Below are 11,262 nucleotides of genomic sequence, written 5' to 3' on the forward strand. Positions count from 1 at the left end.
TCCGGTGTAGCGTCTGATATCCGCTGCACTGTGCAGGGAGTGGAGCATGCTCCCCGTGGGAGCTGACGGGGACTGGAGATTCACATTGCATCTATGAGGTGAGTTATCAAAATACCGGCCATGTAACCTCTCGGCTTCTGTACCCTTATACCTGGAAAACGCTACTTCCTCATTGGATTGTTGAAGGAAAAGGGAAATGACTGATACGTACAGCGACTGGCCCCTCTGTAAAGCCCCCACTAAACATAACACTTGATTTTGCTGCTTTGCTTGTTTGATGTATTTTGTCTGTGTTGCGTTGGTGGGTGGTAGTGGTGGCTTTTGTTTTATCTGTCCCTCACGAGCCGCTGTGTTACCCCTCCTCTGAAATCAAACACCAAGGCTCCAGTAGCCTGCCCTACTTCTCAGAGCCAACACCAGTACTTCCGCCACACTGGAGGTGAGGTTGTAGGCAGTAGGTTGCTCCCGAGTGGACGTTTGGCACTGCAGTCGCATCTGGGTGTGACAACGTGGAGGGTGGGATTGTTGTTCCTGCCCTCTGGTGGCTAAGCATCCAGAGATGCTGTTAAGCATCCAACAGGACAGGCCAGCCTTCCCACACTGGAGGATTTATCCTGCTACAAATGCTAACACTGCAGAGACTCTGACCTACATAAGTACAATCAGTTCTAGAGACAGGGAAGCCATAGCAACCATCAAAAATCCATTGTAAGTATTAAACTATCCGTGAAGAAAACTAAGCATAAATATCAGAGCCATTGCACAGGCTGCCTGTTAAGTGGGTCTGGGTGGCGGCTCTGGGTTGTTTTCAGCAGTACATCCTTTCTTGCTTTCTTCATTTATGGTGTGATGAAGCCAATATTCTACATCACTTGTCGAGAACCTCCAGCGCCTTAAATCTCCATGCACTGCAAATCTTGCTATAGGTGTGTATACATGTAGGGGTTGATCATATTGGACTCTTACAATATAGTACACTCTATACATTGGCATATAAGAATGTTTGCTGTGCATACACTTCAGTGCATAAAACTATAATAAAAAAAAGTCTGTGCTCTTTGCTCCCAGACCTCCGTCATCATGGGTCGCATGCACGCTCCAGGGAAGGGCCTGTCCCAGTCGGCGCTGCCCTACCCCCACAGCGTCCCCACGTGGCTGAAGCTGGCGTCTGAAGACGTGAAGGAACAGATTTACAAACTGGCCAAGAAAGGCCTCACTCCCTCCCAGATAGGTGTGATCCTGAGGGACTCGCACGGTGTGGCCCAGGTCCGTTTTGTGACTGGTAATAAAATCTTGAGAATCCTTAAATCCAAAGGCCTTGCCCCTGATCTCCCTGAGGATCTCTACCATTTGATTAAAAAGGCAGTCGCTGTCCGAAAGCATCTTGAGAGGAACAGAAAGGATAAGGATGCTAAATTCCGCCTGATTCTGATAGAGAGCAGAATTCACCGGCTGGCTCGTTACTATAAAACCAAGCGGGTTCTCCCACCCAACTGGAAATATGAGTCATCCACAGCCTCTGCTTTAGTGGCATAAATTCCCTTGTATACACGAGCAATAAAATCACTTTGAATAAATCAAAAAAAATCTGTGACAAAATCCAAACAAAGCCAGACTAAGGTCACCTTTCTTCAGAGACAACACCACACAAACTCACAATACAAACCATTTTAGACGACACATGGATCCTTCTACATTCACGGACAGTTGAAATACACTAACGAGGCCAAACCAATGTCACCGACCACAATTTTGTGCTTAGTTCCACAGGACGCGAAGGGTGTTTACGGCGGAGCATGAAAGAAGGAACCAAAGTCCGATGAAGGCATAAGTCACGAACAAGGCCACACCAGTTTGGAGTTATGATTAATAGGGTGTTATTTATTTAAAGGGGAAAACTTACAGATCACCGTCTCAGACAACAGCCATCTGCACAACCAGGAAGGGAGTGTAGTCTCCGGCGGAGCAGGAAGTGAAGAGAGCGAGCAGAGGAAATAGCCGCTTTTTTTAAAGGGAGGGAGACCACGCCCCAATGGGCTGGTATCACAGCAGCTATTGGTTGGAGGGGCGGAAGGACCTCCCGCAACACCCCTTGAAGTTCTCTGATAGAGCTTGGGGTATCTGAGTTCCCAGAAACTGGAATCAGCAGTTCTTAGGAAGCCAGAGCATGGCCTCAGTCAAGGTTGAGAAAGAATGGCCGAAACCCATAGGGCGTAAAGAACAGTTTTAACTGGCTGGACAAGAGAAACCTTGAGGGAAGTGAGCTAAGGTTAAATGAGGGTCCCAACTTTAAATGAACAGTGCGGTTTAAAATCTGATCAACCGAGTAAAAGTGGAAATGAATAAAATTTCATTTTAATGTAAACTTGTGAGCTATAGACACATAATGAATTTTAAGGAAACCAGAAACCGGCACAGGCGGGATATTTCTACCCTCCAAGTGAGAGTGAAGAGGACACACCCTCCATCTGTCAAAGGCAAAACAGAAAAGTCTCAGTCTGGGGAAGCAGAGGTGTTCTTCCTGCTGCTGTTGTTGTTAAGCTCAAGGCTTCATATACTGCAGAGACAGTAACACAGCCCCTGCCCCACGCAGGTAACACGCTAGCTCCATGACCGGAAGCACGGACGCTGCTATCTGCAAACACTGCTTTGTATAGCGCTACTTCCATCTTGTGTTCACCCAGCTCAGCGTATAACAGCTGCTGGCATTGAGAATGTCCTTCTTCAGGAAGAGCTGAGGCTTCGATAAGTCCTTATAGGTGTGGAAAAGCCGGAAGTCCTTCTGCTCCAACTCCTTCAGGAGGCTATACCAAAACCTCACCACACTGCTCTCGCTGCCACTGACCTCAAAGCCCGGCCAGTGGAGATGAATCTCAAAAATGAGCTGGCCAATCTGCTCAAGGACATCTTCCAGAATAAGATTTTCTAGAACTTTCCATTCTGCACTTTCCAGATCTGCCTTGAGAACGTCAATCTGTAACGAAGCAATAAAATGGGATGCTCAGCCTTGGTTACGAACTATACCACCTCCATATCATATAATTTCATACCATACCATATTATTACACCACATCATATCATGTCATCATATCATACCATATCATCATATCATATACCATATCATATAATATCATACCATACCATATTATTACACCACATCATATCATTTCATATCATACCATATCATCTTATCAACCTCCAAAGGCAGCAGAATTTTTAAATTTTCAGAGTTGGAAGTCAATTCCAAGTGTCTGCTTTAAAAATTTTTATTAGGGTTGGAGAGATGGCTCAGAGGTTAAGAGCATTGCCTGCTCTTCCAAAGGTCCTGAGTTCAATTCCCAGCAACCATATGGTGGCTCACAACCATCTGTAATGGGGTCTGGTGCCCTCTTCTGGCCTGCAGACATACACACAGACAGAATATTGTATACATAATAAATAAATAAAATATTTTAAAAAAATTTTATTAAATATTTTTCACAGAATATATTTTGATCATATTCTGTTTCCTCCCTCAGTTCCTCCAAGATTCTCCCCACTTTCTACTCAAGATCCAAAAAAGACAAGCATCGCATGTTTTCTCTTATATGTTGATGCTAGTTTTTAAGCTTTAGATGTGTGTGTTTCAATCTGAGTAACCACGTCGCCATCAGTGACATAAATTTCCAACTTTACTTCATATTGTTAATGAATACAAACAACGAAACATTGTAATAGACGGAGTCACACTTGGCTTCTTGGTTACCACTTCTTCTTGGGTAGGCTCTGTTTGCTAACGGCAAGCAGAGGCGCAGCTCCTTTAAGAGACTTCCTGACTCAGTGATAGTGGCAAAAACCATGAGGCTCTTTTAAGACCCTGCTACCAGTATTGTTTTTCATAGCCAGAACCTGGAAACAACCTAAATGCTCCTTGACCAAAGAATGGATAAGGAAAATGTGGTACGTTTACACAATGGAGTACTATACAGCAGAAAATAATAATGACATCATGAAATTTGCAGGCAAATGGATGGATCTAGAAAACATCATATTGAGTGAGGTAATCCATATCCAGAAAGACAAATATCACATGTACTCACTCATAAGTGGCTTTTAGACATAAAGCAAAGAAAACCAGCCTACAATCCACAATCCCAGAGAACCTAGACAACACTGAGGACCCTAAGAGAGACATACATGGATCTACATAGGAAAGAGAAAAACACAAGATCTCCTGAGTAAATTGGGAGCATGGGAACCATGGGAAAGGTTTGAAGGGGAGGGAGAGAAGGGAGAGGAGCAGAGAAAAAAATGTATAGTTCAATAAAATCAATTAAAAATACATTAAGAAAAAAAAAAACAAAAATAACGAACCAAACAAACAAAAAAAAGGGGATCCTGCTACTAAACACTTAACTGGGTTTTATGAGCAGCTTGTGGCATGCTACTTGGTGGCAACATGGAATCAGAAACTTCCCAGAGTTGAAGTGGTAATTATGACTCCAACAGGTATCTCCACCATGAAGCTAGCACCTCAGAACCAAGGAACAGCATGGAACGAGCCACTAAAACCAGGGCTTTGGTACTAGCCATGTTGCTTAGCAGTTTAAAGGCTCATGTGGTCAGAAAAAGATAAAGATACACAGTAAGACAGATTCAGATGAAGAAAAAAAAAACCTCTAAACAGTTTACAAATGTGTTAAAAAATATGTGTAGGCTTAAGAAAGAAAAGAAAAATAATAGAAAAAAGTTCTTAAAAAGGAGTAGAGTAATAAAAACATAATAAGCCACATAAAGATGGAAAATACACAGAAAGTCTGGATACTGTATGTTACTGTGTTCTCTTTAAATTTTTTCACTGTTGATGAACAAATGGTAACTGCTGAAAGAATTTGATTATGGGAGCTGCTAGATTAAATCAACCTATGTATTTTAAAAATATCTCGACTTAAAAATTTAAGTCAAAAGATAGGTTACATTGGTAAAGAGGCTCTACTTTTATTCCACAGGAAATGAGAGGCTGCAGATTCATTCTGAGTTAAGAAAAATCAGGTTTGATTAAGGAAGACCCCCCAAGAAATCTCTTATGGGAATGGATGGTCCAAATGACCCAACATTTCAGAGCACCTCTGTCATAGTTCCCTCTGAGTTCTACATCCAGAACAGTTTCAAGGCTACTGACTGAGATGGCTCAGTCACACAAAATATCCCAGTCAGGACTTGACCATAATTCTAAGTTTCCTCAGAGTCCATAAAAGATTGCCAGTGCCCCCAGTCAACAGGGAACAGTCTAGAGAACTATGCCCAAATTCCTAAAATATTGTTTAAGAATGTTGGTTTTCATTTAAGGGAGGTTAGTTACAAGTTGTTATTGGTCATAGTCATTTTTTTTATAAACGAAAAAGGGGGATATAATATAGAAATGATGGAAAAAGGGGTAGAATTTTGAGTCTACTTTAACCCAAAAAAGCAACTGTTGATCTCAAAATATTTTACATTGGTATGAATTTTAGTTTATTGATACAAATTTAAAGTCAATTTCATTATATTATATATATATATATACTCTTGTTTAAGGTATTAGGGTTTATGCAACTCCTTTAAAAATGTAATGTATAATTCAGAAATAAAAAATAATAGTCATCTAAATAGTCAAACTTTTGTTAGGTATCTTTTCAAGGTCATACACAAATATATTTAGATAGATGATCTTCAAACACTTCAAAGACCTACAGAATATGGCATTTAACATGTTTAATAACCTAAGACTTTTCATGAAAGTGAGACATGTCTGATCCTGGCAACACCAATCCACTTCAGAGAAGATGATGTGCATTGAAAAAACTCCATATGGAGTTTACTTTCTTCATGGCAAAAGTTAGGCCCTGGGCAAGAAACTGCCCTTGCCTCAGCTGCTGACAGTACACTGGCCAAATTGGACAAGTAGAACACAAAGGAAAGTAACTGATCACTTTGCCAAGACAAGGAAGGACAGTCCTTCAAAAATTGTGCTTCACAGAAAAGTCTGTCAGATATGCTAGACCTGTAGGCCAGAGTTGGATGCCCCAACTTTGCAGAGGAATCCAGGCAGCTTGAAGTCCCTCCCATTAGGCAACTGTTCACCCTTCTGAGGTCTTTGATGAAGTTGAAGACTAGATAGCCAAAGTTCTAGTTTTTCTTAATTATGGTAAAAGCTAAATTAGATGTGAAACTTTAAACTTGCCAAGATAGGATAGATAATAGAATATTTTTTTTCTAATTTTGCCAAATACAAATGGACTCAATAGTCTTACTTAATAACTGTTTTGTTGTATATAATTTTGCTATGTTAAGGCTAAAACCTTCCTTTTTAATTAGACAAAAGGGGAAATGCTGTGGATTTGCTCATTGTTAAATAAAAGCTGATTGGATGATAGCTGGGCAGGAAGAGATTGAGTGAGAAAGGCAGACTAGGAGAATTCTGAGGAGAGGAAGGGCAGAGTCTGGAGATGTTGGCCAGATGCAAAGAAATAAAGATGGGCTTGCCATACTGAGAAAAGTCACCACCATGTGTCAGAGCTTAAGTAAGGAGTATGGGTTAACTTAAAATGTAAGAGCTAGTTAACAATAAGCTTGGGCATTTATAAGTGATATAAGCCTCTGTGTGGTAATTTGGAAAGCAGCTCCTGGATATTTGGGACCAAGTGGCTCTGGGACAGGAAACTTCTGATTACAATGGACTCTTGTGCTTTCTGCCCAGGGCCAGCAGATGCCTAAGGAAGAACAGTCAGGATGCATTCACCATTGTGCCCCATGTCCTACAGTCTTTCCCCACCATCTGCATGCCACTCCAAGGAGCCCAATCAAGTCTGCTAGCATGGTGGTCATACAGAGGGAAGGACAGAGGGCCATGCCTGCAGGATCCTTCCCACAGGGGTCATCCCCTGGAGTCTTCATTAGAATTTGATGCCTAAGAAAGAGATTTAGGGTTTCTGAGTATTGGAATCATCATTTCATGGTTTCTTTAAAAAATTACAGCCTAGAATAGCATCCTAAAACAAAACAAAACAACAAGCCATGAAACATCTCCTATTTATTAAATGACAATTACTTCCCTGGTAAGATGGAATAAAGGAAGACAGGATGGGAGGGATTACTTTTGCAATTAAGTTATGAATCAGCTCCTTTCTGCTGTCTTTGCACAAAATCCATTGGAGTTACAGAATCCCCACCACCAGAAATAAATGGGTATGGCTCTGTGGCAGAATGATTTCCTAGAAAACATGGGGCCCCTAGTTCTCATGCCCAGCACCATAAAAAAATATTACCAAGCTACCAAGCTAAATAATTCTCTTTGCAATGTTCATTTACTTATATATCAGCACTAATGGAAGATTAATTCTGTTAGTGACTGTGGTGGTTGGAATGAGAATGGCTTCATAGGCTCATATATTTGAATGCTTGGCCATCAGGGAGTAGCACTATTTGAGATAGATTAGGAGGTGTGGCCATGTTGGAGGAAGTATGTCACTGGGGGTGGGTTTTGAGGGTTCAAAAGTCCAAGCCTGGCCTAGTGCCTCTCCCTGATGCTTGCCTATCCAGAGGTATGTTGTAATAGGAGTGGCGGGGCTGCATCCCCGGCACCCGGCCACCCACATGGCTAGCTTATGCCCCGAAATAATTACACAGAAACTGTATTCTTTTAAACACTGTCTGGCCCATTAGTTCCAGTTTCTTATTGGCTAGCTCTTACATATCTATCTAACCCATTTCTAATAATCTGTGTAGCCCACGAGCTGGCTTACCAGGAAAGATCTTAACCTGTGTCTGTCTGGAGTGGGGAGAATCATGGCGACTCCCTGACTCAGCTTTCTTTCTCCCAGCATTCTGTTCTGTTTACTCCACCCACCTAAGGGTTGGCCTAGGCAGTTTCTTTGTTAATAAGAAATCACTCCCACATCAGAGGTAGAACTCCCAGCTCCTCCAGCACCATGTCTGCCTGCGTGCCACCAAGCTTCCTGCCATAATGAGAATGGACTAAACCTCGGAAACTGTAAGCCAGTCCCAATTAAATACTTCCTTTGTAAGAGCAATAGAACATTAACTAAGACAATGAATGACCTTAATTACCATTTATGAAAACAGACTCAGTCACACAGCTTGGAGAAGCAGTGTAAAATATGAGCAGTCTGTGTATCATCACATGCACATGTGTGTATGTGTGTGCATTTATGCATGAAAGCGTATGTGAATGCATGTACGTGTGTGTGTTTGTATGTCTAAAAACATATGTGTGAAAGTCAGAGGTCATCTGGTGTCTCTGCATCTTATTTTTTTCTCTATCTTATTTTTTAAGATGAGGTTGTTTGTTAAAGCTAGAGTTCATGTTTGGGGCTAAACTGGCTGGCCAAAGAGTCCAGGAATCATCCTATCTGCACCCCAAGGATCCCCTTCACCCAGAACTGGGATTATAGATACCACCACACCCAGTATTTATATGGGTGCTGGGGTTGTCGACTCAGCTTGCAAGGCAGGCACTTTCGCAGCCAAACCATCTCTAGCTTCCCGTATGTTCTAAGCATTAAAGAGCACTATCCTTCCAGTAAGCCACAACAGCAAAGAGTAGCAGCATTCCAAGGAGCCCTGGCCTTAGAAAGCCAAGTGCTGTTGGGAGACTGAATGTGGGTGAGTGAGGTGCTTGAATCAGTATCATTGGATTTTCAGAGCACTTTGTAAAATGGGTAATTTTGCCCCATGGAAGTCTGACGACATCAGACACAATGCTTGCTGGAATGGAAGGAAACATTCAAAGGAACAGAGGCTGGAGTCCCAGGCACTTTGGCTCCCCAGGAGGCTGCTGGCCAGAGTCACTACGATCCGGCTCTGCAGAATTGAAACTGTCTTTGCGGCTTTATAAATGTGGGTGGACAACACCAAATCCAGACATGTTCACCCTTTTCTGCCAGTGCCGTCCGAACGGTAGGTTTTCCAGACGGTGTTACCATGTGCGAGTCCCACAGCCTTGGAGGTGGGCATTCTTTGAGTGCTCTCAGAGTTGCACGGAGGAGAAAAAGCATAGACATCACATATAATTGCCACAAGAAAGTGGGCTTTACCTAATGTCATGAGACCTGCAACACACGCTTAGCACTCTTTTTGGTTCTATTTTGTTTTGTTTTTCGAGACAGGGTTTCCTCTGTGTAATAGCCCTAGCTATCCTGGAACTAGATCTTTAGACCAGGCTGGCCTCCAACCCACAGAGATCCACCTGCCTCTGTCTCCTGAGTTCTAGGATTAAAGGAGTTCCACCTCTGACCCGCTACCCTTGGCACTCTTGATTAGATGTCCTGGAGCCAAGAACAGAGAGGTCTTAGGAAAGTCAATGTCTGCAAACTGTCTGTGGTCAGTGGTTTCAAAACAAATGGAAAAGGTGAAAAACGACATTTTTCTTCCTGAAAGTAGCTGAGCAAAGATAAGTCCACGGGAATATGGGCCAGGATAAATTAATTCTAATGAATTAGACCCAAGGGAATTAACTCCCTCTATTTTACATTTCAGCTGCATTGGCATGCCTATAGCCTTGGTTAGTTAACTTGGCAGTTTGGGGCAGAATCCTCCTGGATTAAGAGTAATTAAGTTGTCAAAAGAAATATTTAATCAAAATTTCACAAAATGTCCTAATTGGTAGAGAATGCACCCAAAATTCATTGATCAGCATGTGTTGTACTGAGTCACACAGCCAAGAATTTCTTAGCTTCCTTGCAGACGTATTTCCCCCACAGACTTGGGTTTTCTGCGAGTTTGGACACGACAAACAACAAACACAAATCAGAATGTGAAAAGGACAGGGTAGGGTAGGGAGGCAGCACAGCACAATAGAGTAGACTGCTTAGCAAACAGGAGGAGGGAAAAACAAAACCAAACAAAAACAAAAAAAAAAACAAATAAGGAAGTCAGGAGTGGGTGCCTGGGGAGGCAGGCTAAAGTTCATTAGCTTGACATCGAGCTGAAAACTCTACTGGTAAAGATACAACAGAATATATCATATATTTTCCAGACAAATTCTAGAGGTGTATTTAACCTGTGTATGGGTGTTTTGGCTGCATTGTCTATGTGCACCATAGAGGTCAGAAGAGAAAATTAGAACCCTTGGAACTGGAGGTGCAGATGGTCGTGAACAGGGATGCTGGGGACCAAACCTGGGTCCTCTACAAGAGCAGCGAGTTCTTTTTACTGCTGAACAATCTTTCTACTCCTCACCCCAACATATTTAAATAAATTATCCACCAGAAGGTTGCCTATAAGCAACCAGAACAGAACCAAATACAGTTAAATTGAAGCAACACATACTTGCTTCCAAAATGCAGTTCTTATTCGCTAGATAAATATGTCTTCTAAAAACAAACCGTATGCTAAGTATGACAACACCCCTACCTTCTCTGCCCCAGGGATGCAGAGTCCCTGCTCACTCAGCCTTCCAGCGGTGTGGACTGCAAGTCGCCCACCGCTCTTCCAGGCCTCCCTCCTGAGAGCACAGCCAGCCGAAGCCCAGTGAGTAAAGCCGTATCTCCTCTCCCATGATGCACTTCCTTTTGCTGGCATTTCGGAATGTCCCATTACCATGAACAGTTTTGCAAATGTAATTTTCATTATCACCGCAAAATGCAGACAATATTATTGTTATTATAAAGCACTAAAGGTTTCTGGGTAAGATATGCCACATTTAAGATTCTAATACCAGCTTGGAGCAATTATGGCACCCCAAATCATGCAAATGATTGTATTTGGATAATCAAGCACCAAGCCTAACATAGTTGGGTTAAATAATGTTTCTGCTGAAAAACAAGTAAGTGACAATGTCTAGGAAACTCTGGAATAAGTAATGACATATTTTTGGTAGGAGGGTCTCAAAGAGGTTGGAAGAAACAATCTGTCTGGTATCATTTCAAAGGTACTGAAGAGGTCCTAGTGTCAAATATCATCTCCTTTCCTAACACCGCAAATACCCAATAAGTTGCTTTTCACACAACTTTCTGAAAAGAACTGAGAATTTTAATTTTAACTGGATTGAAATGTGATACCTTCTGGCAACATCCTCACTAAGGGTACAACCCTAAGCCTGGGCTGATCCACCCGGATCATGGCTGATCCATGATCCCTCTCCAGGATGACATGAAAGGAGAGAAGGTGGGCTGTGCACCTGAGTGAGCTTTGTAGGTTGCCGTAGCAAAGAGCAACAGACCTAAAACTTGACGTTTGTCATCTCATCGTCACAGCATCTGAAAGTCCATGTTTCTCCCTAGA

At 42.3% G+C, this 11,262-nt stretch overlaps 2 protein-coding genes across 2 annotated transcripts; one reads left to right on the top strand and one right to left on the bottom strand.

Annotated features, from left to right (window-relative positions):
• Positions 1 to 1,060: 1,060 nt before the first annotated feature.
• Positions 1,061 to 1,581, top strand: LOC126487602 (40S ribosomal protein S13-like). The gene has a single exon (XM_050120517.1). It carries the CDS (start codon positions 1,081 to 1,083, stop codon positions 1,534 to 1,536), a length of 456 nt encoding a protein of 151 aa, XP_049976474.1. The 5' UTR covers positions 1,061 to 1,080; the 3' UTR covers positions 1,537 to 1,581.
• A 289-nt stretch (positions 1,582 to 1,870) lies between these two features.
• Positions 1,871 to 10,560, bottom strand: LOC126487626 (probable methyltransferase-like protein 24). The gene is made up of 2 exons (XM_050120557.1): positions 10,393 to 10,560; positions 1,871 to 2,974 (listed from the first exon to the last, which is right to left on the bottom strand). The coding sequence occupies exons 1-2, from the start codon at positions 10,558 to 10,560 to the stop codon at positions 2,660 to 2,662; spliced, it is 483 nt and encodes a 160-aa protein (XP_049976514.1). The 3' UTR covers positions 1,871 to 2,659.
• Positions 10,561 to 11,262: the final 702 nt, after the last annotated feature.

Source organism: Alexandromys fortis, unplaced genomic scaffold (genome assembly GCF_014885135.2).
Source record: "Alexandromys fortis isolate MF-2015 unplaced genomic scaffold, M_Fortis_MF-2015_v1.1 scaffold_175, whole genome shotgun sequence".
NCBI classification, from domain to species: domain Eukaryota; kingdom Metazoa; phylum Chordata; class Mammalia; order Rodentia; family Cricetidae; genus Alexandromys; species Alexandromys fortis.